General features: G+C 37.7%; 2 protein-coding genes across 2 annotated transcripts; both read right to left on the reverse strand.

Annotated features, from left to right (window-relative positions):
• Positions 1-1,673: 1,673 nt before the first annotated feature.
• Positions 1,674-7,577, reverse strand: LOC118241298 (deoxynucleoside triphosphate triphosphohydrolase SAMHD1-like). The gene is made up of 12 exons (XM_035525946.1): positions 7,402-7,577; positions 7,173-7,300; positions 6,793-6,854; positions 6,339-6,476; positions 4,516-4,592; positions 4,317-4,428; positions 4,146-4,237; positions 3,651-3,736; positions 3,397-3,554; positions 3,041-3,121; positions 2,105-2,209; positions 1,674-1,811 (listed from the first exon to the last, which is right to left on the reverse strand). Exons 1-12 carry the CDS (start codon positions 7,575-7,577, stop codon positions 1,674-1,676), a joined length of 1,353 nt encoding a protein of 450 aa, XP_035381839.1.
• A 10,423-nt stretch (positions 7,578-18,000) lies between these two features.
• On the reverse strand, positions 18,001-25,147 carry LOC118241299 (deoxynucleoside triphosphate triphosphohydrolase SAMHD1-like). Its single transcript, XM_035525947.1, has 15 exons — positions 25,115-25,147; positions 24,793-24,962; positions 24,557-24,690; positions 24,173-24,234; positions 23,728-23,865; positions 22,320-22,436; positions 22,009-22,143; positions 21,703-21,779; positions 21,490-21,601; positions 21,318-21,409; positions 20,827-20,933; positions 20,378-20,538; positions 20,026-20,106; positions 18,432-18,536; positions 18,001-18,138 (listed from the first exon to the last, which is right to left on the reverse strand). The coding sequence occupies exons 1-15, from the start codon at positions 25,145-25,147 to the stop codon at positions 18,001-18,003; spliced, it is 1,662 nt and encodes a 553-aa protein (XP_035381840.1).
• Between the last annotated feature and the right edge of the window lie 833 nt (positions 25,148-25,980).

Consider the following 25,980-nt stretch of genomic DNA (forward strand, 5'->3'; position numbering starts at 1 on the left):
TGATGTGATCTGTTGTTAGCTGTCAGATGAATGCAATGATCTCTCGCATCCCTTTTTTTTCTCTCACAATCTGAATATTTCTTTTTTTCTGTCCTCTTTTCTGTCCTGAATATTTATCTTTTCTGTCCTGAAAATTTCTCTTTTCTGTCTTCTTTTCTGTCCACATGTGAAGAAAGTCTTGTACAAAAACACTCCCCCTAGTGGTTTCACTGATGAACTGCTCTTTCTCTATGTAGACCCTCTATGGTTAGTTCATAGAACATCACTTACCTCAATCACCCCATTCTCCCTCTTAATGATGGGATTTGTCTGTCAAAGGCATTCATTTTCATTCAGCCATACAGCTGATCATAATTTAGCCATTTATCAATGCTGTTCAGATGGCTGAGCTTCACATGGATTTAAGGCAATAGGGATGAGATTCATATAGCAGTGCGTATGTTCATAACAGGAGGTTTATAGCAGTTATAAAAAAAGGGGAGAGTATTGTAATTATTTATTCTTATAATCATACAGACATTTTATTATATTCATATGACTGTGCAAACCCATCAGTCCCATTAATAAACATTTTTTCAATTGATAATTCATCCCATAATTTTTAAAGAAGTCATACAAAACATTCATTATATATATAAAGAAGATCCCAGGAATAACTGCAGTGTAGTGTACTGATGAAGGGGTAATAACTACAGTGCAATACACAAGGTCTCTGGAGAAACAGGATGTTTCAATCCAGTCAGCTGTGAATACCCAAGTCCTTTAAAGTTCTAGTGATGAAATATACATGACAAAGATATGTTAGCTACTTCAGATATACACATGCAAGATTAAAACATATTTACTTGTACATGTAGAAGACATATTAGCTGTTTCAGAAATGCCCATGTAAGAGTAAAATATATTTGAATGTATATAAACATATATATTAGCTGTTTCAGAAATCCTCATGTAAGATTAAAATAACCAACACCTCATATGGACTCAGTTAGTGTGGTCCTCTATGTATCACCATTACTACTTTAACTTGTAAAAAAGTTAAAGTAGTGCTTTAACTTTCTAAAATTACTACTGTTGAAAAAAAATGCCATAGCTGTTTCTAACAATGTTAAAGGTGTCACGATCAGTCCCTCCCAGCTTCTGTGTTCCATGTTTTCCCTGTCTTGTGTTTTTTAGTTCCGTTCCATAGTTTAGTTTTCTCTGCCCCTTGATATTCAACACCTGTCCCTCGTTTAGTTGATGTATTTAAACCCTGCCTTGTGGCCTTGGTTTTTGCTGTTCATTGTGTTTGCTTCTAGGTTCTTTGATTGTGTTTGATGCGTTGTTTATTTGTATGAATGCATGCATGCATGTAAGTTTGGACTCTGTGCCTTGGTATTTTTCCTAGCCTTTGTGTTTCTTAACCTCTGAGTATTTCTTAGCCTTAGTTATAGCTTCCCCTGTTTGCATTTGTGTGTGTTTGTTTGTAATGTATCCCCGTACAGTCCATGTTGGCTCTGTGACCCTGGACTACCCTAATGACTCTGATTTTGGATTTGCCCATAATAAATCTCGCTCTTCTCCGCATATGCGTCCGCCTCCTCACCGCTCACTGTTACAAGAGGAGCTTAGGAAAGCAATTTGAAGTTTAGTGCTTTAAAATGTGCTTGTGTTTCACACTAACCATCTAACTCTTACTGATCTGTTTTTTTCACTTCTTCCCAAAATGCTTCGATATTCTGTTTGGCCAATTTTTCAACATCTTTATTTTCTCCCCTGTAGAAAAGCAAGACCTTGGTTTCAGAAAATTTCTCATGCAGGAGGTATGAGACCTGTAAAAACATGAAACAATTCACACATCACTCAGTTAAATTAAAAAGTTGAAACAATTCACAAGTCACTGTTAAAAAGCAAAGTTGTATTTAAATCAGTCAGAAATGTCCTGCAGTGCTGCTATTGTCCATATAAGTAAACTCCAGCACATGCACATACATGTAGACCTGCTTGTATAGACTTTAGTATGTGCAGTTTTTTAGATGTCAACTACCTCTAATATTACAAAATTGGTATCACACAAGTGGAATAACAGATAACTATCAAATAAAACAGCTTCTGAATCTAGTACCTCATCTTTGGACAGTGTGATTGGTTTGTGTGGATCATCTTTGGTGTAGAATCGCAGAGAATCAACTGGGTTCTTGTCTTTCATCCCATAATTGAATTTTGCAAGCTGTAATGATGGAGACACTTATTTCAGTAAAAATTAGAGATATTAAAAGTGTACAAGTGCATGTATGACTAAGTGATAGTCTGGTCTAGACAAATTCTTTGGTTTCATATATATATTTCAAATGCACATTTTTTTCTTAAGCAAAGATTATAAAGGTAGTAGTTACTGTTAATAACTGATTATCTGTTAAACCTCATAGCCACAAGCTAAGGACACTGGACCTTTCAAGTTTGGAAACTGCAGATTACAAATCAATGATATTTCAGTAGTTACAAGAATATAAGAAGCTTTGGTATTTTAATAGTTAATATTTCTTTCTGTGCTGCACAGCCAAACTGAAGCCCCACCTATGACAAATCAGGTCTGCTGCATTGCAATTGTTTACAGTATTTTCCTCTTTCCACTGGTCACGTGGTTTGGCCCAACATGTGCAGTGGGAAGTAAATGTAATTATTTTTATTTGTAGCCATGCCTCTGTTGTCTGCACACACCTGCACATGGTTCAGTGTATATTGTCTGTGTGTATTTAAACCAACGTTTGTGTACGCTGTGTTGTCAGCCGTTGGATGTGTAAACCTGAACATGTGTGCGTACGTTTGTCATTACTCGTTAATATTTTCATGATGTTTCATGTGCTTAGTTTACACCGTTTATGTGAGTGCCCTTGTCTTCCGTGTGTCTCAATAAATGTCTGTCACCACCGATGGAGTCTGAACGTCCTGCTCCTTGCCCTGCGGCACTTGGGCCGTTACACCTGTACTGCACTTTAGGTGTTTATAGTATTTTCCTGTACTGCACTGTAGGTGTTTATAGTATTTTCCCTGTACTTACCTTGACTGTAAAGTCATCTGCAGAGAGCTGCAAGCTACTAGGTTGTCCATTGATTTTGTTCCACCAGGTTGACACCTTGTTCTGTTGGTGAGGAGTTAAAATGTACTGAGAACTGCATGAAGTACACAAATAACCCAGAGCATAGAACTTTGGTTTAAAAACCCGGATGCACTTGATTACAATTTTTTTACCACTTGCAGATCAACTTTTGTCTTCCCATTGGCTGTTTGAACTCACCAATAATAAGAAGAAAGTTTGGCATTGTTCAGTTTTGTGCTTCTTCAAAAGTTATAAATTTTTCACTTCTATACTTTCATTACTTTACCACTCCTATAGGCAAGAAAAGCTTTACAAACCTGTTGCTGTTCAACCATGTCCAAGTGCCTCACTTCCTGAGTCTGGAAGGTTTTCCCTCTAATGAACCTGTACAATTTGCGCTCAAAAATTCTCTTTATAATGTTCTGTGCTTGTACGATGCCTGAGTCTTTGTTTGTTGAGTTTAGGATTTCCTTAAGAACATAACATAAGAAGGAACAACAATAAATGCAAAACAAGATAGTACAACGAAATCAAACAACCAAACAGACATTTGCTAAAATAAGTGGACAACCTGTGAGATTCAGGTATGCTTTGGGGTCCTTTACTTTATCAGAAAACTTAAAGGTCTTATCAGCTGCTGTGAGTGCATCTAAAATCCTGGAAACATCAATGAAAGTTTATCATTAAAACCAGTTTCCTGAATGGTTAATACAATCAGACTGTGTTGAAGTTTGTAGACATTAATTACAAGGCTCAGGACAGTGAAATAAATAATTTTATCTTTCTCAGATTATCTCTATTAATGACAGCTATCAGGTTCTAAAGCCAGTTTAGGCTAAATGTTGTTAAATAAACACATCAACTTTAATTATCCAACTTCAACTGTATGTATTAGGATTAGTCATGGGAGATAGAGACAGTGAGAAAGAGTGAAAGAAAGATGCAAAAACGAAACAAGGCAGACACATTATACCTTGGCTACACAAGATGAACTCATTATGTCACAGGATGTAACAGTCCCACATGGAAGGTGTGTTATGGTTTAATAGAATCAGAGTGAACTTACATGAGTTCAACTGCCTTTACAACCCTGTGCTGGTAGGCAGTGTGGTGAAGGAGGTTCCGAACATGAAAGAGCTCGTACATGTTTAATGCTTCCTGATGGAGACAGAAGAAAAACTCAGAATGGTGATTGGAAGTCGTTCTAAAACAAACACTTCCCTGTTTATGCGATCACCTTGTCTCTCATGCAGATGTGCTCAGCTCCATCATCATTAGTGCAAACTCGTGCAAACACCATGTAACGTTCGTGGGAGAAGTTGGATGTCATACCCAGATGGTGGCAGTCTCTGGATAAAGGATAAATGTAGTATGTGTCATAGTCTTCAACTGAATCTTGGAGAGATTAAAGACATTTGCAGTTCATAAAAACTCACCGACTGAAATAATCCATTTTATCCACATCAATGCCAGTTTTGGCATTGTTTACTATCTCATACAGGAAGGACTGGTGCTGTGGTATTCAAAACAATGACATTAGTACCATTACCAGGCAACTGATGGGACTGCTCTCCTCTCACTGGACTGGACCATTGTTCACTATAACATCATACACATGCTTACACACATATATTTTGCTATTTGCACTGTGCCATATGGCACATCTTCACCCTGAGCTGGATACTTGTATACTTGTATATAATCATACTCATGTTTATTCATTCCATTTATATTCATTTATTTATCTGGACATATTTATTCATCCACATTCAGATTTATTTATTTATCCCCCCCCCCCCGACAAATTCTATTTTATATCATAGACTTTATTTTTTTTCCTTTACAAATACATTTCAGGATCTGTTTCAGTTTAACCTTATATTTCCCTTATCTATATATTTTTCTGTATCTCTCAGTTTACGGGCAGAGTAGTCATCAAAGGCATTTCACTGCCAGTTATACTGTGTATGACTATGTATGTGACAAATAAACTTTGATTTGATTTGATTTGATTTTTTATCCTCATGACATACCAACATGGTATTAATGCTCCGAAGTGTTGATCTATGGTCAATAGGAAATAATCTTCTAGGACAGTGTATCACCTTTTCTGATTGAATTTACACCATTTTGTGTGATCAAATGCAGCTGTCTTAAACGCACCTAATTTTTTTTCCTATAATTTTTCCTATAATCTGTCTTGCCACGGATCAGCTTCTTGATAATTTCAATGTGATGAGATTCAATTTTATATTCTGTTATTGCTTCCTTGTATATCAGTTCTTCAAACACTTTGATCTTTTCCTTTTCATGATATCTCAAAGGGAATACAAAGGTTTGGAGATGAAATTCAAATAAAGGTATTATTTTTTTATAATTTTTGTTATTGTTCACCATCTCATACATGAAGAAATTTGGCTGTGTAATTCAAAACAATGACATTACTCTCATTATCCCTGTGCCATATCGACATGTTCTAATGCTGTGAAATGTTGAACTATGGTTAATAGCAGCTGAAGACTAAGAATGATCTGAACCCCATTATAACATCAAATACAGAGAATAGGTCCTTCAGACCAGAGTTTCTGTAACTAAACACTGATAAATGGCCAAGATCCCTTGGAAAACAGCAGCATTTTTTATTTTTTATTTTTTATTTTTTTGCACAAGAATACCTGTCCATCAGTTATAACAGTAATTACTGCCTGATTATATGAGATATACATAAGCAAACACAAAGGAAAATAACCAGAACCGGATTTAATGCAGTTGAATTATTTTTCTATAAGGCTCTACATGGCCTGGTATACAGCAGAGTTTAATATGACTGCATACCTCACAATCTATCTCATCACAGATCAGCTTTTTGATGAATTCGGTGTGATGGGATTTAATTTTAAATTCTATTGTTCTCTCCTTGCTTAAAAGTTCTTCAACCTCTTTGATCCTTTTCTTTTCATGATATAACATTTATTTTCCTATAATCATCTACATTGTCTGGTATAAAATAATGTCATGAGTACATCCCCCAGGATCTGTCTTGCCACAGATCAGCTTCTTGATGATTTCAAATTGATGATATTTAATTAACAAAGGTTTGGGAATTAAATTTACAATGAAAGTTATTATTTATTATCATTTTTGTTATTGTTCACAATCTCATTCATGAAGGAATTGGACTTGTCTTAAATGCACCTAATTTATTTTCCTATTATGTTCTATGTTGTCTGGTATAAAGTAGTGTCATGTGAGTCCATACCTCAGAAGCTGTCATGCCACAGATCAGGTCCTGGATGAATTTGATATCCTGTTGTTCAATTTTATATTCTTTCATTTCCTTAGCAACTTCTCTGTCTTTTATCAGGTCTTCAAACATTGTGATTCCTTGCTCTTCATGCTATCCGAATGGGAAAACGAAAGTTTGAAAGTGAAAATGTCCAATATTGTTATGACTATCTTTTAGTTGTTTTTAGCTGAATTATTTTTAGCTGAAAACAGGATTATACATAAATAGTGTTCATACAAAAAGTTTAGAAAAAGCAGATATTTAAGAATAAACAACAATAATAAACAACAATGGAATAATTTTGAGATGCACTGAGATGTATTTTTTCCAAATAAACAAATAAAAAGATAAGTTGAATACTAAAATACTAAACACTTATTTAGGTTTATGAGACAGTTAACATTAAATACAAGTGGTAATGCTGTACCTTCCAGTTTGGATCCTTTTTCTTCATAAATTCCTCAAATAAATGAGAGAATGGACCATGGCCTTAAATCAGAAATGCATGATCAGTCTGGATTAAATGTAATAAATTTTGAAATAATCACAATTTGCTTCAAACATCAAACAATATCCACACATATAGACTTAACTCCCCACCTACTTTATTCTATGTATTCTGTATTATGTTTGTACAATACGCCAGTACCGTTACCAGTACCAGTTGGACTCTGCTTGACATATATGCACTCACAGTATAATTATAGATATACATATATATTTATTATTTCTATACATGTGCATAATGTAAGCAGAGTCTCACTGGTACTGGTAATGGTCAAACACTAATAGTCAATAATATCTTACCCAGGTCATGACACAATCCTGCAATCTGCACACAGAGTTCCTCTTTCTCCTTTTTCTCTTCATTTGTTTTTTTGATCTTTTGGGAACCATGCAGACATTTTACAAGCTTCCCTGCTAAATGTGCCACACTGATAATAAAAATTAGATTAATTATCATTGTTATCATACTGTTATTTGTAGCTAATGTCATAATTCTCAATAAAGTATTTCAAGTATAAAGTAATTGTACCCAATGGAGTGTTCAAAGCGGTTGTGGGAAGCCCCTGGAAAGACATAATAACCTCCTCCAAGTTGTTTGATGTTTCTTAAGCGCTGAAAGTGTGGAGTATCGATGATCTTCACCAGCAGAGGGTGCAACTGAATGTGGCCATGGATGGGGTCATTGAAGACCTTAAAGATCTGCATGACACACACAAACACACAACACACACACACACACACACACACACACACACACACACACACACACACACACACACACACACACACACATTGCTTAAGAAACTGCAAATGACATATCAAGACAATAAACTGCAAATGACATATCTCCTTTTTAGTTAATATAGTGTGGTCCACATTATCTTACCTTTGTGCTGTCTTTCTTATTCTGTTCTGCCATTTTTAATCAGCTGCTTTCAAAGATCAGACCTCACTCTACAGAACTAAAGTATTGTGTGATAGTGACTGAACGTTCAGAGGATTACAGTGTTTGTGTAATTACATTGATCATGTATTTATAGTGCTCCTCACCTGTGGGCTGGACTGTAGCCTTGTCAGCTGAGAAGCTTTATGACGTCCTACCAGTTTGAATCAACAAGTTAATATAATGAGTGAATAATAATGATCATCATGTTAATTCATTTTCAATCATCCTTTATTTGATATGGAATGGTTTGTGGAGACCATTTCATAAATCTACATAGTAAACTTTGTATATAAGTGAGAGTTATACAAGGTCTCATGGCTTTGTTTTGCACCTTTCTCTATTTTGAACAATCCCCATTTAGACTCTCACATCTATGGTCCCCATCACTGGTACTGGGTTTACTGGAGAAGCAACTAAATATAAGCTTAAATTACACACCAATTATATTCCTCTATCTTTGTGAGCAGGTACAATGTATTTTGCTTTGTGTGCATTATAATTTAGCTGCTTCACATAGATATTAATAATAACTAACTAGTTTTCTGTAGGTACCTTAGATATTTGCACACTGCTGTATATGTGACAGCATGAGATCATGATGCTCCACCTCTCTCACTCAAGAGAGCTACAGAGCACAGACAGCACTGACACGACTCCTCACAGGTTGGACTGAGTTAAAATAGGTTTTATCCAACTAAAAATAAATAAAATTACTATTTGGATCTCAAAAGACAAAGCTAAATAAAGTTTGTACAGGGGCTCTGTTTAAACTCCTTTCCCTGACACTTCTTGTTCCTTTAGCCAGTAGCACCAGCTCTGCCAACCATTTGTGCTTATCCACATGCCTCACAACGCACTCTGCACACTTAAATCAAAGCTCAAAAAGAGACTGCTTGAGACATAGATGATGAAAGCAAAGACATCTCTGTAAATGCGGTTGGCAGCAGAGTGAGAAAGGTCAGCTGTAGCAGAAATCCACAGGGTGGCAAAGAAATAACCAGCCAGGACATGTTGAGTTGGCAATAAAAGGTGCAACCCTTTGGCAAGACTGGTTCAGTATATCCCATTAAGGCATGTACTTAAAATTCTGCAGTATAACTGGCTGTAGACTCATTATACGTTTTAACTTGGATTTCTTTATGGAGCTTTTAAGAATTATAAAGGAAACAGTCCCTAACCCATGTGAATAAAATAACCTGGGTTACAGTCCCAATATTGTATAAGCACATGCAAGATACTTGGGGTTGGTGCCTGACTACAAATCCACTATTTCCTGTCTCTGTTGGCCTAATATGTGCTTAGTATCCATGATCCCTTACTGCAGCTCTACATATTCATGCTTCTTCCTTTCCTCAGTTATGCATTTGTAAATAACCAATGCACATCAACTCCAGCACATATAAATACATCTGAAAATATAACACATTTTTTCTCTTTTTTTCACAGATCACATTAACAGTCATGAATAAAGTTACACAGCAGTGATAACAACTTTAATATTTTAAATATTTTAAATCTAGTACCCCATTGTTGGGCAGTGCTATTGATTGTTTTGGTCCAGCTTTCTTGTAGTGAACTAGTCCAGCTTACATTGTGATCAACATTCATTTCCTTTTTCTCACAGAATTTCTATGGGGAACAATATTTTTTCCTCATGTTTTTCAGAGAATACAGCTGCTGGAGCAATTAGAATTAGAGCAATTGCTAGGAGCAAATGAATGAAACATCTCAAAATATTTTGGGGTCAATGGATATGTCTAATATGCTCAAGTACTGATCTTTCACAGTTTCACTGCTGAACTGCTAGTTCTACAGGATAACTTCTCCTGTAAGTTCATAGAATCTCAGTACCTCAATGAATGTAGAAATTCCTGTGTCAGATGTTGGATGTTGCAGGCAGCATAATGTTAACCACGGGGTCTCCAGACTCTTCCACGTCTGTCACACGTGCTCATTGTGAACCTGCGGAGAAGAGAAGAGAACCGGGTACAAATATCAGATCTCTGGCAAGTCAGTGAATAATAATGATCTTCACATGCCAGTTCATTTTCAAACATTCTTTATTTGATATAAAATGATAATTGGAGACCATTACAGTTTCTTACATTTGCATAGTAACCTACTCTGGAGTTACACAAGATCTCTTGGCTTTGATATGCATCTCTCTCCACCTTGAACAATCACAATTTAGACTGTTTGTAATGCTTTGTATGCATTAAAATGTTACTGCTTCACATGGATACTAGTAATGATGATGAATATAATTATTAAACCATCCAAGAAGTGCTTGTCAGGAGGAAATAAATGAACAGTTTTCTTTAGGTGCCCAAGATTTCTGCACACTATTGTATATTGAATACCAGGAAGGCGGTGCGACCAGATGGTATCTGCGGGAGGGTCCTCAAAGCCTGTGCAGATCAGCTAGCCCCGGTATTCGCCGACATCTTCAATCTCTCCTCTCGGTATCGTCCCATCCAGCTTCAAGCGATCCACCATCATCCCGGTCCCGAAGAAACCTCGACCCTCCGGCCTCAATGACTATGGCCCTGTTGCCCTCACATCAGTCGTGATGAAGTGCTTTGAAAAGCTAGTCAGAGACTTCATCACATCTTCACTGCCAGCCTCCATGGACCCACTGCAGTTTGCATACCGCCACAACCGCTCCACTGATGATGCAATTGCACATCTGCTCCACACCACACTGACCCACCTGGACAAAGGGAGGGGAAATTATGTTAAAATGCTGTTTGTCGACTCCAGTTCACCTGAGTGACTGGATCTCCAACTTCCTAACAGACAGACCACAATCAGTACGGGTGGGCAACTGTGCCTCATCCACCCTCACTCTCAGCACTGGAGCTCCTCAGGGTTGTGTCCTAAGCCCCCTGCTCTACTCACTGTACACCTACGACTGCCCAGCCACTTCTAGCTCCACCATCATTGTCAAGTTTGCTGACGACACTGTTGTCATGGGCCTGATCTCGGACAACGATGAGAGGGCCTACCTGGAGGAGATTAAACACCTGGAAAACTGGTGCCAGTTAAATAATTTCTTCCTAAACGTCAGTAAGACAAAGGAGCTGATTGTGGATTGCAGCAAGAAGCAGGAGTGGCACTACCAACCTGTGAGGATCAGTGGAACCACGGTGGAGAGAGTAGATAGTTTCAGGTACCTTGGTGTTCACATCTCGCAGGACCTGTCCTGGTCCCGCCATACCAACTTCCTGGCAAAGAATGCTCGTCAGCATCTTTACCACCTCAGACGCCTAAGAGACTTCAGACTGCCCTCCAAGGTACTGCGGAACTTCTACACCTGCACTATCGAGAGTATCCTTACGGGGAACATCACAGTCTGGTTTGGGAATAGCACCAAGCAGGACAGACAAGCACTCAAATGGGTAGTACGTTCAGCAGAGCGCATTACTCACACGGAACTTCCTGACCTGCAGACCATCTACTACAAGCGGTGCCAGACCAAGGCCAGGAGGATTGTGAAGGACCCCACCCATCCCAACAATAGACTCTTTTCTCTGTTGAGGTCAGGGAGGCGCGTTCGCTCCCTGAAGACCAAGACAGAGAGGCTGAAGAGGAGCTTCTTCCCACAGGCCATTCGGGAAACTTATAAACTGTGGGGACCACCACCACCATGTAACATAACTGTATATATATTCAATCCCCACCATGTAACATAAAAACTGTAAATATGTAATTTTACAAAATGGATCTGTACATTCTGTACATTGTGTATATACATATATACACAACCATATACATTGTACATTGTGTATATAAACATAATATACTTATATTGTACATACATTGCTAATATATTTTTGTACATATATAGAATATATATTTCTCTATGCACCCCTGTTTTCTTTTTTGAAACTTGATATTTGACATGACCGCCTGATGCTCTGCCTCTCTCATTTCTGTGAGATACAGACTAAAGTCAGCACTGACACTACTCCTGACACTGTGTACTGTATGGCTGACATGGGACAGTGAGTCCAGCTGTGACGTCAGAGGCTAGGCAAGACGCAGGAACGAGCCGAGTGTGACAAAGTGACGTTTATTAATACCAAACAACAGACAATGTAGCACACAGGCTAACGGAATGTTAAACACAGACAACATCCACTACTAAACAAGAGACTTATATACACTCTCGATAAAGACACAAAACGAGGAGCAAGGGTGATACGAACGAACACACACACACACACACACACACGGAGACGTCTGGCAGAAGGGGCCGCGCGCCAGCCGTAGACAGAATACTTTCGGCTGACGGGGGACAGTGAGTCCAGTGAATTATGAATGTTGCGCATATTCTGCCCAGAGTAAAAAACTCAGCTCCAGTCATGTTGAGAATTACTGCAGTAAGAATTCGGGTCAAGTCCTGGTTTAGGCCTGACAATTGGATTTGGGGTGATAACCTGAAGTCAGACTGACAGAAATATTTATCATGGTACAGAAGGAGTTCCAGACTCTCGAGATGAACTGAATAACCCCGATCAGACACATTGTCCTGTCCTATGTCAAAAAAGTGAAACTAATTGTGGAAAAGAGCTTCAGCTCTCTCCATAGCCTTGTGAAATGCATAGATGTGTTACAAAATCCATAGCTGGGGTGCTTGGGAATCAGGAGTGGTTCCAACAATCCAACCGGTAGCTGGCGAGGGGTTTTGCTCTGAGCACAATCATCATACTGATTAACAAAGTTTAAAACATCTTGGGATATGCTAGGCCACCAGTACTTGTTCCTTACTATTGCTAGTGTACAGTGAACACCAGCATTCCTGAACTGCACAAGGTTTGTGTCCACTGGAGAAGGGGAGGGCAGTGCCTTGTAAAGCTTACCCTGAGGGCAGTCATTGGAGGTGGATCAGAAGTTGAAACGAATAAAATACAGAGTGCATCTAGCTTGACTAGAGTTCAATCATTTCACTGCCTTAATGCATTCCAAATTCTTATGGCCAGTAGGAATCTGGAGTGAGTGAAGAGTATCTTTCCTCCAGCCAGTGCATCCACTCTTCTAACGCAGACTTTATGACCTGTAATACTCTGTTCCCTATACTGTAATTTATCTCTGCAGGCAAAGTTTGTGGGAAAAGAAAGTGCAGGGATATAACTTGGCAGGTGTACCATGGTGCTGTGCCTGTTTTGGATGCCTCGACTTCCACTACAAAAGGTAAGGAGGGATTGGGATGTGTCAGAACGGGTGCTGTAGTGAACCTTCTGTTTAATTCCATAAAAGCATCCTGTGCCTCTTTGGTCCAAATAAGGGCTCTGCAGTTCCTTTACAGAACAAGAACGAGGCCAGTCAGTTACTGCTGACACTTTAGAGGTATCCATGGTGACCACCCCCCCCCCCCCCCCAAGAGCCTATGACGTAGCTTAACAAGTGTATTTCTTTTGGAAATCACATTTGTCCAATTTCACATACAGCTTATGTTCATGAAACCCGAGCAAAACTGCTCTGACGTGCCCCTCTATTTTGTGTGAATAGTATAAAATTGTAACATGGGGCAGTTAGGAGGTGGATGCATGTGCAGAGAAGAGTGGGATTTATGAGGGGCAAATCCAGACTCACAGTCATTGTAACTGTGCAGGGACCGTGAGCCGGGAATACACGATTAGCAAACAAACAAAAGCACACGATGGCAAACAAGGGATGCAAGCCATAGCAAAGAGTCTAGGAATCACATAGAGGTTAGATGTTACGCATGGTCACCCTCCTGGCATCCCTGTTTCCATGGTTTTCCTGTCATGTTGCTGTTTTCCTTTACATCCTTGTATTTCCATTTCTTGGTTTCATCTTCTCCACCCCAGCCCCCTTGTCTGTATTTCCACGCCTGTTATTACTTTCACATGTGTCTGGTTTAGAGTTAATTAGTTCATATATTTAAACCTTGTCTGGTTCCCTGTGTCTCGGCTGTTCATTGTATGCAAGTAGGTTCATCGTTTACCCAAGTCTAACCGCTGTATGTATTCCGTGTATGTAATGTCATGTTTATTTATTCTAGCCTTTGTTTATTCAAGCCCCCGTGTGTTTCGTTTTATACGCTGTTTGTGTTTATTAGTTGTTTGTGTATCCTAGCCTTGTTCTTGTCATGAATCCTCTTACTCTCCGCATCACTATACTGACCCTGCACTACCCTAATGGCCATTACTCTGGATTTACTCCTAATAAAGCTCGTTCTTCTCCGCACTTGCGTTAGCCTCCTTACCGCTCTACGTTACAGAATGAAAAACCGAGACACAGAGATCCAGACGGGGTTTAAATATATTAACTAATTAAACCAGACACAGGTGAACGTAATAACAGGTGTGGAAAACCAGACGAGGAGAAAACGAAACTAAGGAACGGACCTACCAGGAAGTAAAGGAAAACAGACATGACATGGAAACCATGGACATGACATGGAAACAGGGATGCCAGGAGGGTGGCCATCCATGACACTAGGATAAACAAAGGTTAGAATAAAAACAAGGCTAGGAAACATGAAAGCATGGATTAACACACAGAGGCTTTGATTTACATTCAGTATATACAGTATATCACATACAGGCTAGGAATTACAATAACCAGACAGAAACACAGGGAACAAGACAATGTTTACATACATGAACTAATAAGAGTTAAACAAGACACAGGTGCAAATAATAAGAGGTGAAGAAACTAAGGAACGGAACCACAATAAGGAAGTAAAGCAAACAATAACACAAGACAGGGAAACCATGACAATAATGACACTATAAGGGGCCAACCGTGACAAAAATACCAATGTTGACCACTACCCATTTATTTAACATCTCTGAAGACTTCACTGACAAAGGACTGGAAAACTGAAGCAGTATTTACCAAGCTGTAAGACATAACCAAGAGTTCATAGTGGTCCCTCACAGTAATAAAAACGGTCTTCCACTCATCACCCTCTCTGATACATATCAGGTTATAACCATAATTTAGTAAATGCTGTTGGCTGGTGAAGCTGTTCCAGAACTGAGGGGACTAGTAGAAGCGTGTAGTGATTATTCAGTATAATAACATTTAATCCACAATAATCTATACACTGCGTTAACCCCTGTCATTTTTCTTCTTCACAAAAAACAAACAAACAAACAAACAAAAAAATACAAATGTTGAGGGCTGTTTGTAGCTGAGCTTTAGTGATTCTGTGATGTATTCCTCCATGTCAGCTGATTCAGGGAAAAAAAATAAATGACTCTTGAGGGGTGTGGTGTCTGGCAGGTTGGTAAGGTGGTAACTGAGCTGTTTAGGATTTACTAAAAACATTGGTAAATCAGTGTGTTCACCAGCAACAGTAAAAATAGAGGGTGTGTCGCGACTCTTGGTCTTTGTGGTGAGACAGGTTGTTGCCAAACAATGACAGCAACAGGTTGTAAAATCCCACTAGGTCAACAGTTTCTGAAATACTCTGACCAGCCCATGTAGCACCAACTATCATGCCATGTTCAGAGTCACTTAAATCAGCTTTGTTCCCCATTCTGATGCTCAATTTAAAGTTCAGCAGGTTGTCTTGATGCCTAGATGCACTGGGTTGCTGCCATGTGACTGGATGATTAGATGATTAGATATTTGCATTTTTGAGCAGTTAATGTGCCTGTTATGGCCCTATTACCTACCCCTCTCATGAGCATATATATATAAAACTGTATCAACTTGAACCTCCTAATGGAGAAGCTTTACATGTCCGCTGTCTTAAAAACTCAAACCTCATATTTAAGAAGCATTACAACTAACCACTCGAAGGCCCTGTGCATAAAGTTCACGTATACTTATAAGGCTCTATCTAAGAACCTAGCCAGACAGCAAAGTCCTAACTCATAAGGCCCTATTCAAACTCAACACCCTATATCAAAGAGAGCCTAAAACTGACAGTGATTGGACAAACTCAGAGCTGTGTCTACCGTGGCACGCATGGTGACTACTGACTAAGACACTACGGGGCACCAACACATAAGTGACAAAGGTTTCCCATTGTTCAATCAGCGCGTCTATGAGTTATCTGTGCGGCTCACTGGTTTCCTTATAGTACATCCTCGATAACCTGTAAAACAAATCTTAAATCACCACAGCATGAAGAACAAACTTGTAATGTCACAAGGGCGTAACAGTATGAAAACTGATTTGTCCCAGCATGGGTGCCGCTTGTATTAAATATTCAAAAGCACAAGGATGTCTGATTTTTAAAGGTTGTTAAATCCCCCCCCACCCACCCACACACAAAATCCCATATAGTAGTCCCATATCTACTCAGTACAGTACAGGCAAACAGGGAAATGTCTTTATCTTCAAGGAAATTTGCACCAAACACTAAACCAGCCTCTTTCTTGTCAAGCTACAGGTCACAAGGAACACAAGTGAAATATGGTAGTTCACACTGAACACATTGCTGACTGCAACTCTTCCTCTGATTGGCTAGTACTCATTGCCTTCATTGTTTAGGTTGGATAGATTTAGACATGAAGGGGTGAGGTGGTGTGTAACTGTCAGAGTCAGAGCCAATCAGAGTAGGGGCGGGTCTTTGTGCAATACAGTGGGTGCAGGTGGAGGGAGTGAGAGTTGCTGGACCCGACAGGACATGTCATGTGATTCACTTGAATTTAGATAAAGACTGTGATTGTATTAATCATAGTCATTTTTTCAACACTTTTAACCTAGGGATAAAAATGTGTCTTATTTGTCAATAAAATGTGAAAACAATAAAATAATAAAAAAAATACATTTCAAATACACAAACTGTCCATCAAAATACAAATTTCAGCATGATCAAAAATAATTAAGTACATATTTTAAAAACATTTAATTGAAATAATGCCCATCTATGGGATTGAAAGAACTTTTTAAGAGTTAAGATGTAAATCACTGAAGCTTTCTCTCGACTATCTTGGCCCTACTCTCTTTGCAGCTTCCCACCGTAGATAGCAGGGAAACTTGGCCATGAACATCATAAGGGGTCTATGGGAGACTGCTGTGTGTGGTGGTAGTAGATACACTACACAGATCACACAAACTCATGGAACACCCACCTGGTGTCCTTAATGATGGGATCTGTTGTTAGCTGTCAGATGAATGCAATGATCTCTCGCATCCCTTTTTTTCGCATAAACTGAATATTTCTCTTTCCTGTCCACATGTGAGTGAAGAAAGTCTTGTACAAAAACACTCCCCCTAGTGGTTTCACTGATGAACTGCTCTTTCTCCTGTAGACCCTCTATGGTTAGTTCATAGAACATCACTTACCTCAATCACCCCATTCTCCCTCTTAATGATGGGATTTGTCTGTCAAAGGCATTAATTTTCATTCAGCCATACAGCTGATCATAATTAAGCCATTTATCAATGCTGTTCAGATGACAGCTTCACATGCATTTAAGGCAATACGGACGAGTTTCATATAGTACTCTGTATGTTCATAGCACAAGGTTTATAGCAGTGTATATCTTCAGAGCAGGAGGTTCATAGCAGTGCGTATGTTCAGAGCAGTGTGTATATTCAGAACAGTTATAAAAAGATGGGAGGGTAATGCAATTATTTATTCTTGTAAGCATTTTGTTACATTCATATAATTAAATAATAATATTGATCCCAATAAAAACATTTTTCAAGTGATAATTTAACCCATAATCTTTCAAGAAGTAATACAAAACATTCATTATATTTATAAAGAAGATCCCAGGAATAATCACAGTGTTATTGTACTCATTAAGGGCTAATAACTGTAATGAACTGTACTGATGAAGGGGTAATAACTACAGTGCAGTCTACATGTCAAAGATATGTTAGCTACTTCAGATTTCCACATGTAAGATTAAAACATATTGGTATGCATATATAGAAGATATAATAGCTGTTTCAGAAATGCCCATGTAAGAGTAAAATATATTTGAATGTATATGAACCAGATATATATTAGCTGTTTCAGAAATCCCCATGTAAGATTAAACTAACTAAAACTTCATATGGACTCAGTTATTGTGGTCCTCTATGTGCCACCATTACTACTTTTAGTGTTTTAACTTTCTAAAATCACTACTGTTGAAAAAATATCCTAACTGTTTCTATCAGTGTTAAAGGAGTTTAGTCATTTGAAAGCAATTTGAAGTTTAGTGCTTTAAAATGTGTTTGTGTTTCACACTAACCATCTAATTCTTACTGATCTGTTTTTTTCACTTCTTCCCAAAATGCTTCGATATTCTGTTTGGCCAGTTTTTCAACATCTTTATTTTCTCCCCTGTAGAAAAGCATGACCTTGGTTTCAGAAAATTTCTCAGGCAGGAGGTATGAGACCTGTAAAAACATGAAACAATTCACACATCACACAGTTAAATTAAAAAGTTGAAACAATTCACAAGTCCCTGTTAAAAAACAAAGTTGTATTTAAATCAGTCAGAAATGTCCTGCAGTGCTGCTATTGTCCATGTAAGTAAACTCCAGGACATGCACATACATGTAGACCTGCTTGTATACACTTTAGTATGTGCAGTTTTTTGGATGTCAGCTACCTCTAATATTACAAAATTTGTATCACACAAGTGGAATAACAGATAACTATCAAATAAAACAGCTTCTGAATCTAGTACCTCATCTTTGGACAGTGTGATTGGTTTGTGTGGATCATCTTTGGTGTAGAATCGCAGAGAATCAACTGGGTTCTTGTCTTTCATCCCATAATTGAATTTTGCAAGCTGTAATGATGGAGACAATTATTTCAGTAACAATTATAGATTAAAAGTGTACAAGTACATGTATGACTAAGTGAACTGCTCTAGACAAATACTAGACAAATATTTTGTTTTAATTTTTTCTTTTTTCAAATGCACATTTTCTCTTTACATTTACAGCATATAGCTGTCATTTATGCAAAGCAACTTACAATTATGACTGAACACAACTTGAGCAATTGAGGGTTAAGGGCCTTTGTCTCAGCTGGTCCCTCCTAGCTTCCATGTTCCAAGGTTTCCCTGTCATATGTATTATTTTGGTTCCATTCCGTAGCTTTGTATTCTCCACCACTCATTTGGTTTTCCACACCTTTTCCTTGTTTCTAGTCTTATGTTCATGTATTTAAACCCTGTCTTATTCCCTGTGTCTTTGCTGTTCACTGGTTGTATGGATGGATGTTTGAATGACCTTTATTTATGTATTTGAAAGCCCATATCCATAAGTTTGCATTCCATACCTTTTGTGTTTATCCTAGCCTCTATTATAGCCTGCTTCACTTGTTTGGCCTCGTGTGGTGTTTTTTTTTTTTTTTTTTTTTTTTATCATGTATCCTCGTACTCTTAGTATTGGCTCAATGACCCTGGACTACTCTGACGAATCTGAATTTGGATTTGCCTCTAATAAATCTTGCTCTTCTCCGCACTTGCATTCGCCTCCTTACCGCTCACCGTTACAGCCTTGATCAGGTACCCAACAGTGGCAACCTGGTGCTGATCAGTCTTGACCTGATTACTAGTCACGTACCTCTGAGCTTGATTATCTGATTATCTTTTGAATTGAATATTTGTTAAGATAAAGACAATGCAGATTACAAGCCAAGTGTATTTCAGGAGTTAGAAGACTATAAGAAGCTTTAGTATTTTAATAGTTAAAATTTGGTTCTGTGCTGCACAGCCAAACTGAAGCTCCACCAATGAAAAATCATGTCTGCTACACTGCAAATGTATATTTCACGGACTGCTCCTCCCCTCATAAGTCACATGGTACAGCCCGCCGCGTGCAGGCAGATTCACAAATGTAGTGTGTCTCTGTTTTTGTAACCACACGATTGCACGATTGCACACACGAGTATAGGGTTAAATGTTAAAGTCTTGTGTGTCTATTTAAACTCCTGTCTGTGTGTGCTCCCTTTGTTGGTCATTGTCACTAGCTATGTGTCTTTGTGAGTCATTAATGTAAACAGTAGCTGTAGCACGTAACGTCTGTGTTTGTTTCTACCTTTCGTATTTAAGTGTATATCGTTAGTGTTAAATGTTTAATAATGTTCACCTGTGTAGTTGTATGTCAGTGTCTCTTGTGTTGTCCATGTTTAATGCTAATAAATGTCTTGCACGAACGAGGAATTCTGCGCGCCTTGCCCCGCACCCTGCGGCACTCGAGCCAGCAGCGTTACAGTATACAATATTTCCCTGTACTGCACTGTTGGTGTTTATAGTATTTTTCTGTACTTACCTTGACTATAAAGTCTTCTGCAGAGAGCTGATGGTCACTAGGTTGTCTCTTGATTGTGTCCACCCAGGTTTTCAGCTTTTTCTGTTGGTGGGGAGTTATAATGTACTGAAGTACAGTATGAAGTACAGATTTTGAAACCAAAGCTCTAGACTCTGGGTTATCTGTGTAAGTACTTGTCTACTATTTTATTACAACTTGCAGATCACCTTCTTCTCATCAGTTGCTTGAACTTGCATGTTTGGTGGTAAAATAAGTAATACATTTTTTTCCCACTTCTGTGCTCTCATTAACATGCCATTCCTATAAGCATAAAGAACATAATCCCTATCTAGTAAAAAGGTGCATGACTAACCTCCAACTTTTTATTATCATTCAGGGGTTTCACTTTGTCAGGCTCAAATGTTCTCCCATCAATGTACCTGTACAATCTGCGCATTTCAATTCTCTCAATTATTTCCTGTGCTGTTTTCAGCTTGTCGTCTGAACTCCATCGGATCTGATGAAGAATGTCATCTGTAGATCATAAGGGAGGAAAAAAACTAAATAAAAGTTTCCACTAAAACCACTGTTTCTTGAGTTTATTTTCTTGAGTGATATATGAATATCTTCATATCAGAGCTTTAGAAAATCAATCATGATTCCTTGGATATATGCATTGATAGCTGAAGTTTATTCATCAGCCATTACTTAATATATCTCACTTCAAGTTGTGATTATTGTGACTGCTATTTATGTAATATGCATTATTTTATGTATGCCTGCTAAAGCACAGTCTATTTTTTACAGAGACAGAGGGAAAACCTGTGAGTTGCAGGTAGGTTTTGGGATCTCCTGCTGCTTCAGAAATGGCGAGGTTTTTTCCCCCCAGTTTAATGTGTTTATTAGCCTCTTTGAGTGCATCAAATATCCTGAGAATAACAACAACAACAAAGATCACAGTAAAAAGAGACTAAAAAAAAGAGAGAAATCACAAAAAAACTTGCCTCTCTCTCTAACATAATCAAAGTTCAAAAATACTGAAAAGGAAATGAAAACCTACTCTTCTGGTTTAGAACTTTCCAAACATACAAATATACAGCACATTGTTTAGTTGCACAGAAGCTCTGATTTTAGGACAGAAATCAATCTGTGATCTGAGAACGATGAGAGCAGGAGGCAGAGTCTTGATTCCCATGCAAACCAAGGCAGACCCATTATGCCTAGGATACACACACTAAATAGTGCATGTCACAGGATGTAACAACCCCACATGGAAAGTATGATATGGTTTTATAGAATCAGGATTAATTTACATGATTTCAACTGCCCATTTAACCTTGTGCTGGTAGGCAGTGTGGTGAAGCAGGTTCCGAACATGAAAGAGCTCGTACATGTTTAATGCTTCCTGATGGAGAGAAAAAAAAAAACTCAGAATGGTGATTGGACGTCGTTCTAAAACAAACACTTCCCTGTTTATGCGATCACCTTGTCTCTCATGCAGATGTGCTCGGCTCCATCATCATTAGTGCAAACCCGTGCAAACACCATGTAACGTTCGTGGGAGAAGTTGGATGTCATACCCAGATGGTGACAGTCTCTGGATAAAGGATAAATGTAGTATGTGTCATAAAATAGAATTCAGTCTTCAACTGAATCTTGGAGAGATTAAAGACAAGTTTACAGTTCATAAAAACTCACCGACTGAAATAATCCATTTTGTCCACATCAATGCCAGTTTTGGCATTGTTCACAATCTCGTACAGGAAAGACTTGTGCTGTGAACAATTACATTAGTACCATTATTCCCATGCCACATCAACACGGTATTAATGCTCTGAAGTGTTGGTCTATGGTCACTAGGACAGTGAAGCACCTTTTCTGGCTTACATTAAGAAAGAGTTTACACCATTTTGTGCATTCAAATCCAGCTGTCTTAAATGCACTTCATTTATATTCCTACAAGGCTCTACATGGTCTAAAGCAGAGTGTTATTTGAGTCCATACCTCAGAGTCTGTCTTGTCATGGAGCAGCTCCTTAATGGTTTTAATATGCTCAGATTTCAATTCATAATTTCCTGCTGCCTTAGTGCATTTGTCTTTTAACAGGTCATCAAGCTGTTTGATTTCTTCATTTACATTCTGTCCCAATTAAAAAGGTTTGGAGGTGAAATTTCCAATAAAAGGTATAATTTATTATCTTTTTTGTTATTGTTTACAATCTCACTCATGAAGGAATTGCTCATAAATGCACCTCATTTCTTTTCCTATAATGTTCTAGGTCGACTGTTCCAAAGCAGAGTGTCATGAATACATACCTCAGGATCTTTCTTGCCACGGATCAGCTTCTTGATGATTTCAATGTGACGAGATTCAATTTTATATTCTGTCATTGCTTCCCTGTATATCAGTTCTTCAAACACTTTGATGTTTTCCTTTTCATGATATCCCAAAGGGAATACAACGTTTTGGAGATGAAATTAAAATAAAAGGTATTATTTATTATCATTTTTGTTATTGTTGGAGAAATTTGGCTGTGTACTTCAAAACAATGACATTACTCTCATTATCCACATGCTATACCAACATATTTTAATGTATGAAGTGTTGAACTATGGTTAATAGCTGCTGAAGACTGAAGAGGAACTGTACCCCATTATTATGTCATTGGAAAATACAGAGAATAGGTCCTTCAGACTGGCTATTTGCTTAGCAAGGAGTGATCAAATTATAAAGTACATCCCTTTGAACCTTGAGTTTCTCTAACTAAACAATGATGAATGACTTTAAGATCCCTTGGAAAACAATAGCATTTGTTTTTTTGTTTTTTGTTTTTGTAAGAATACCCATCCATCAGCTATAACTGCCTGATTATATGAGATATACATAAGCAAACACAAAGGAAACTGTATTTTTGTGCACTGCATTAGCCAACCAAACTGTCCAATCACCAGCACAACAGGTAAACATTATGCCTTTTAACATTTTGGAATGTATTAAAACAGAAAGACATGATCTTCTAGGACAGTATATCACCTTTTCTGACTAAGAAAAAGTTTGTCATCTTATGCATTCAAATTCTGTTTGTCTTAAATACAATTTTCCTATAAGGTTCTACATGTTCTGGTATACAGCAGAGTTTAATACGAGTGCATACCTCACAATCTATCTCATCACAGATCAGCTTCTTGATGAATTCGATGTGATGGGATTTAATTTTATATTCCATTGTTCTCTCCTTGCTTATCAGTTCTTCAAACTCTTTGATCCTTTTCTTTTCATGATATTCCAAAGAGAAAACAAAGGTTTGGAGGTGAAATTTCCAATAAGCAGTATTATTAATTATCTTGTTTGTTATTGTTCAAAACTCATACATGAAGAAATTGGACGCGTCTTAAATGTACCTCATTTATTTTCCTATAATGATCTATGTTGTATGGTATAAATCAGAGTGTCATATGAATACATACTTCAGGATCTGTCTTGCCACGGATGAGCTTCTTGATGTTTTCAAATTGTTGGGATGTAATTTTGTATTCTTTATTTATCAGTTCTTCAAACGTTTTGACCCTTTGCTTTTCATGATATTCCAAAGGGAAAGAAAAGGTTTGGGAATGAAATTTCCAGTAAAAACTATTAATTCTTATCATTTTTGTTATTGTTCACAATCTCTCTAAAATGTTCTACGTGGTCTAGTATAAAGCAGAGTGTCATGTGAGTCCATACCTCAGAAGCTGTTAAGCCACGGATCAGGTCCTTGATGAATTTTATATCCTGGGGTTTAATTTTGTATTCTTCCATTTCCTTATCAACTTCTTCGTCTTTCATCAGGTCTTCAAACATTGTGATTCCTTGCTCTTCATGCTGTCTCAATGGAAAACAAAGGTTTGAAAGTGAAAATGTCCAATATTATGACTATTTTTATATTTTTATAGTTTGTTTTAGTTGAAAACAGGATTATACATAAATAATGTTGAGAAAAAAGTTCAGAAAAGCAGATAATAAGAATAAACAACAACAAAAAACAACAATGGAATAATTTTGAGATGTAGTGAGATGTATTTTTTTTCCAAATAAACAAATAAAAAAATACATTGAATACTAAAATACTAATAACACTTATTTAGGTTTATGAGAAAGTTAACATTAAATACAAGTGGTAATGTTGTACCTTCCAGTTTGGATCCTTTTTCTTCATAAATTCCTCAAATAAATGAGAGAATGGCCCATGGCCTTAAATCAGAAATACACTATCAGTCTGGATTAAGTGTAATAAATGTTAATTGAACTAATCACAATTTGCTTCAAACATCAAACAATATCCACACATATAAACTTAACTCCCCACCTACTTTATTCTATGTATTCTATATTATGTTTGTACAATACACCAGTACCGTTACCAGTACCAGTGAGACTCTGCTTGACATATATGCACTCACAGTTTAATTACACATACACATATATATTTATTATTTCTGTACATATACATAATGTAAGCAGAGTCTCACTAGTACTGGTAATGGTCAAACACTAATAGTCAATAATATTTTACCCAGGTCATGACACAATCCTGCAATCTGCACACAGAGTTCCTCTTTCTCCTCTTTCTCTTTCTCTTCATTTGTTCTTTCTTTCTTTTGGGAATCATGCAGATTTTTTACAAGCTTCCCTGCTAAATGTGCCACACTGATAATAAGAATTAGATTAATTATCATTGTTATCATACTGTTATTGGTAGCTAATGTCATAATTCCCAATAAAGTGTTTCAAAGTATAAAGTAATTGTACCCAATGGAGTGTTCAAAGCGATTGTGGGAAGCCCCTGGAAAGACATAATAACCTCCTCCAAGTTGTTTGATGTTTCTTAAGCGCTGAAAGTGTGGAGTATCGATAATCTTCACCAGCAGAGGATGCAATTGAATGTTGCCATGGATAGGGTCATTGAAGACCTTGAAGATCTGCATGACACACACAAACACACAACACACACACACACACACACACACACGCACACACACAAACACACATGCACATTGCTTAAAAATAATTAGCTAACTGCAAATGACAGATCTCCCTTTTAGTTAATATAGTGTGGTCCACATTATCTTACCTTAGTGCTGTCTTTCTTGTTCTGTTCTGCCATTTTTAATCAGCTGCTTTCAAAGATCAGACCTCACTCTACAGAACTAAAGTATTGTGTGATAGTGACTGAATGTTGTGAAGGATTACAATGTTTGTGTAATTACATTGATCATGTATTTATAGTGCCCCTCACCTGTAGGCTGGACTGTAGCCTTGTCAGCTGAGAAGCATTATGACTGGTCCTACCAGTTTGAATCAACAAGTTAATATAATGGGTGAATAATAATGATCATCATGTTAGTTCATTTTCAAACTTCCTTTATTTGATATGAAATGGTATTTAGATACCATTTCACTGATAAAGTCAGTGATGTTCCATGCTTGCTTTTATTCCTTGAAATGTTTTGGAGGCAGCTGATGTTTACTCATGTAGCTGAAGTCCATGTTGGCATTATATAAATGTTATGCTTCTTTGGTTATGTTGTTTGGTAGCTTGCAGGATGGATCACATGCATAAGACACCTGTAGTGTGGAAAAAATACAAATCAGACAGGTTGTAAAATGTAGGGCCATGTAGAGACCTTGACAGGGGTCTCAAGTTAAAAAGGAAAATGTTTCTTCAACACACACACTTATAGGTAATATTGAATAACAAGGAACGACATACAAGTGCAATAGACCATCTTTATTACAGATCACAGATCAAACAAAAGAAATAAAATAGCAAAAACTGAGAGAAAAGCAGTCTCTCGAGGCTTTGAAGAGAATAGAACAGTTCAGTGCAAAGCACTGGAGAGGTTTACCTGCAGGCTTGAAATAGGGACGCCAATAAACAAAACAAACAAGGAACAGATGACAGTGATGATGACTAATAGGCAGGTGACTGTGAGCAGG

This window comes from Electrophorus electricus, chromosome 5 (assembly GCF_013358815.1).
Source record: "Electrophorus electricus isolate fEleEle1 chromosome 5, fEleEle1.pri, whole genome shotgun sequence".
Classification (NCBI taxonomy): Eukaryota; Metazoa; Chordata; class Actinopteri; order Gymnotiformes; family Gymnotidae; genus Electrophorus; species Electrophorus electricus.

Coding starts and splice junctions, on each gene's coding strand:
- LOC118241298 (XM_035525946.1), bottom strand. CDS start 7,577: ATGCAGATCTTTAAGGTCTTCAATGACCCCATCCATGGCCACATTCAG. Junction 4,429..4,515: donor AAAATGGATTATTTCAGTCG/GTGAGTTTTTAT, acceptor TCCTTTATCCAG/AGACTGCCACCATCTGGGTA. Junction 2,210..3,040: donor CAGATGACTTTACAGTCAAG/GTAAGTACAGGG, acceptor CCATCATTACAG/CTTGCAAAATTCAATTATGG.
- LOC118241299 (XM_035525947.1), bottom strand. CDS start 25,147: ATGGCAGAACAGAACAAGAAAGACAGCACTAAG. Junction 24,235..24,556: donor AGGATTGTGTCATGACCTGG/GTAAAATATTAT, acceptor TTCTGATTTAAG/GCCATGGGCCATTCTCTCAT. Junction 20,539..20,826: donor AACCTACCTGCAACTCACAG/GTTTTCCCTCTG, acceptor TATGATCTACAG/ATGACATTCTTCATCAGATC.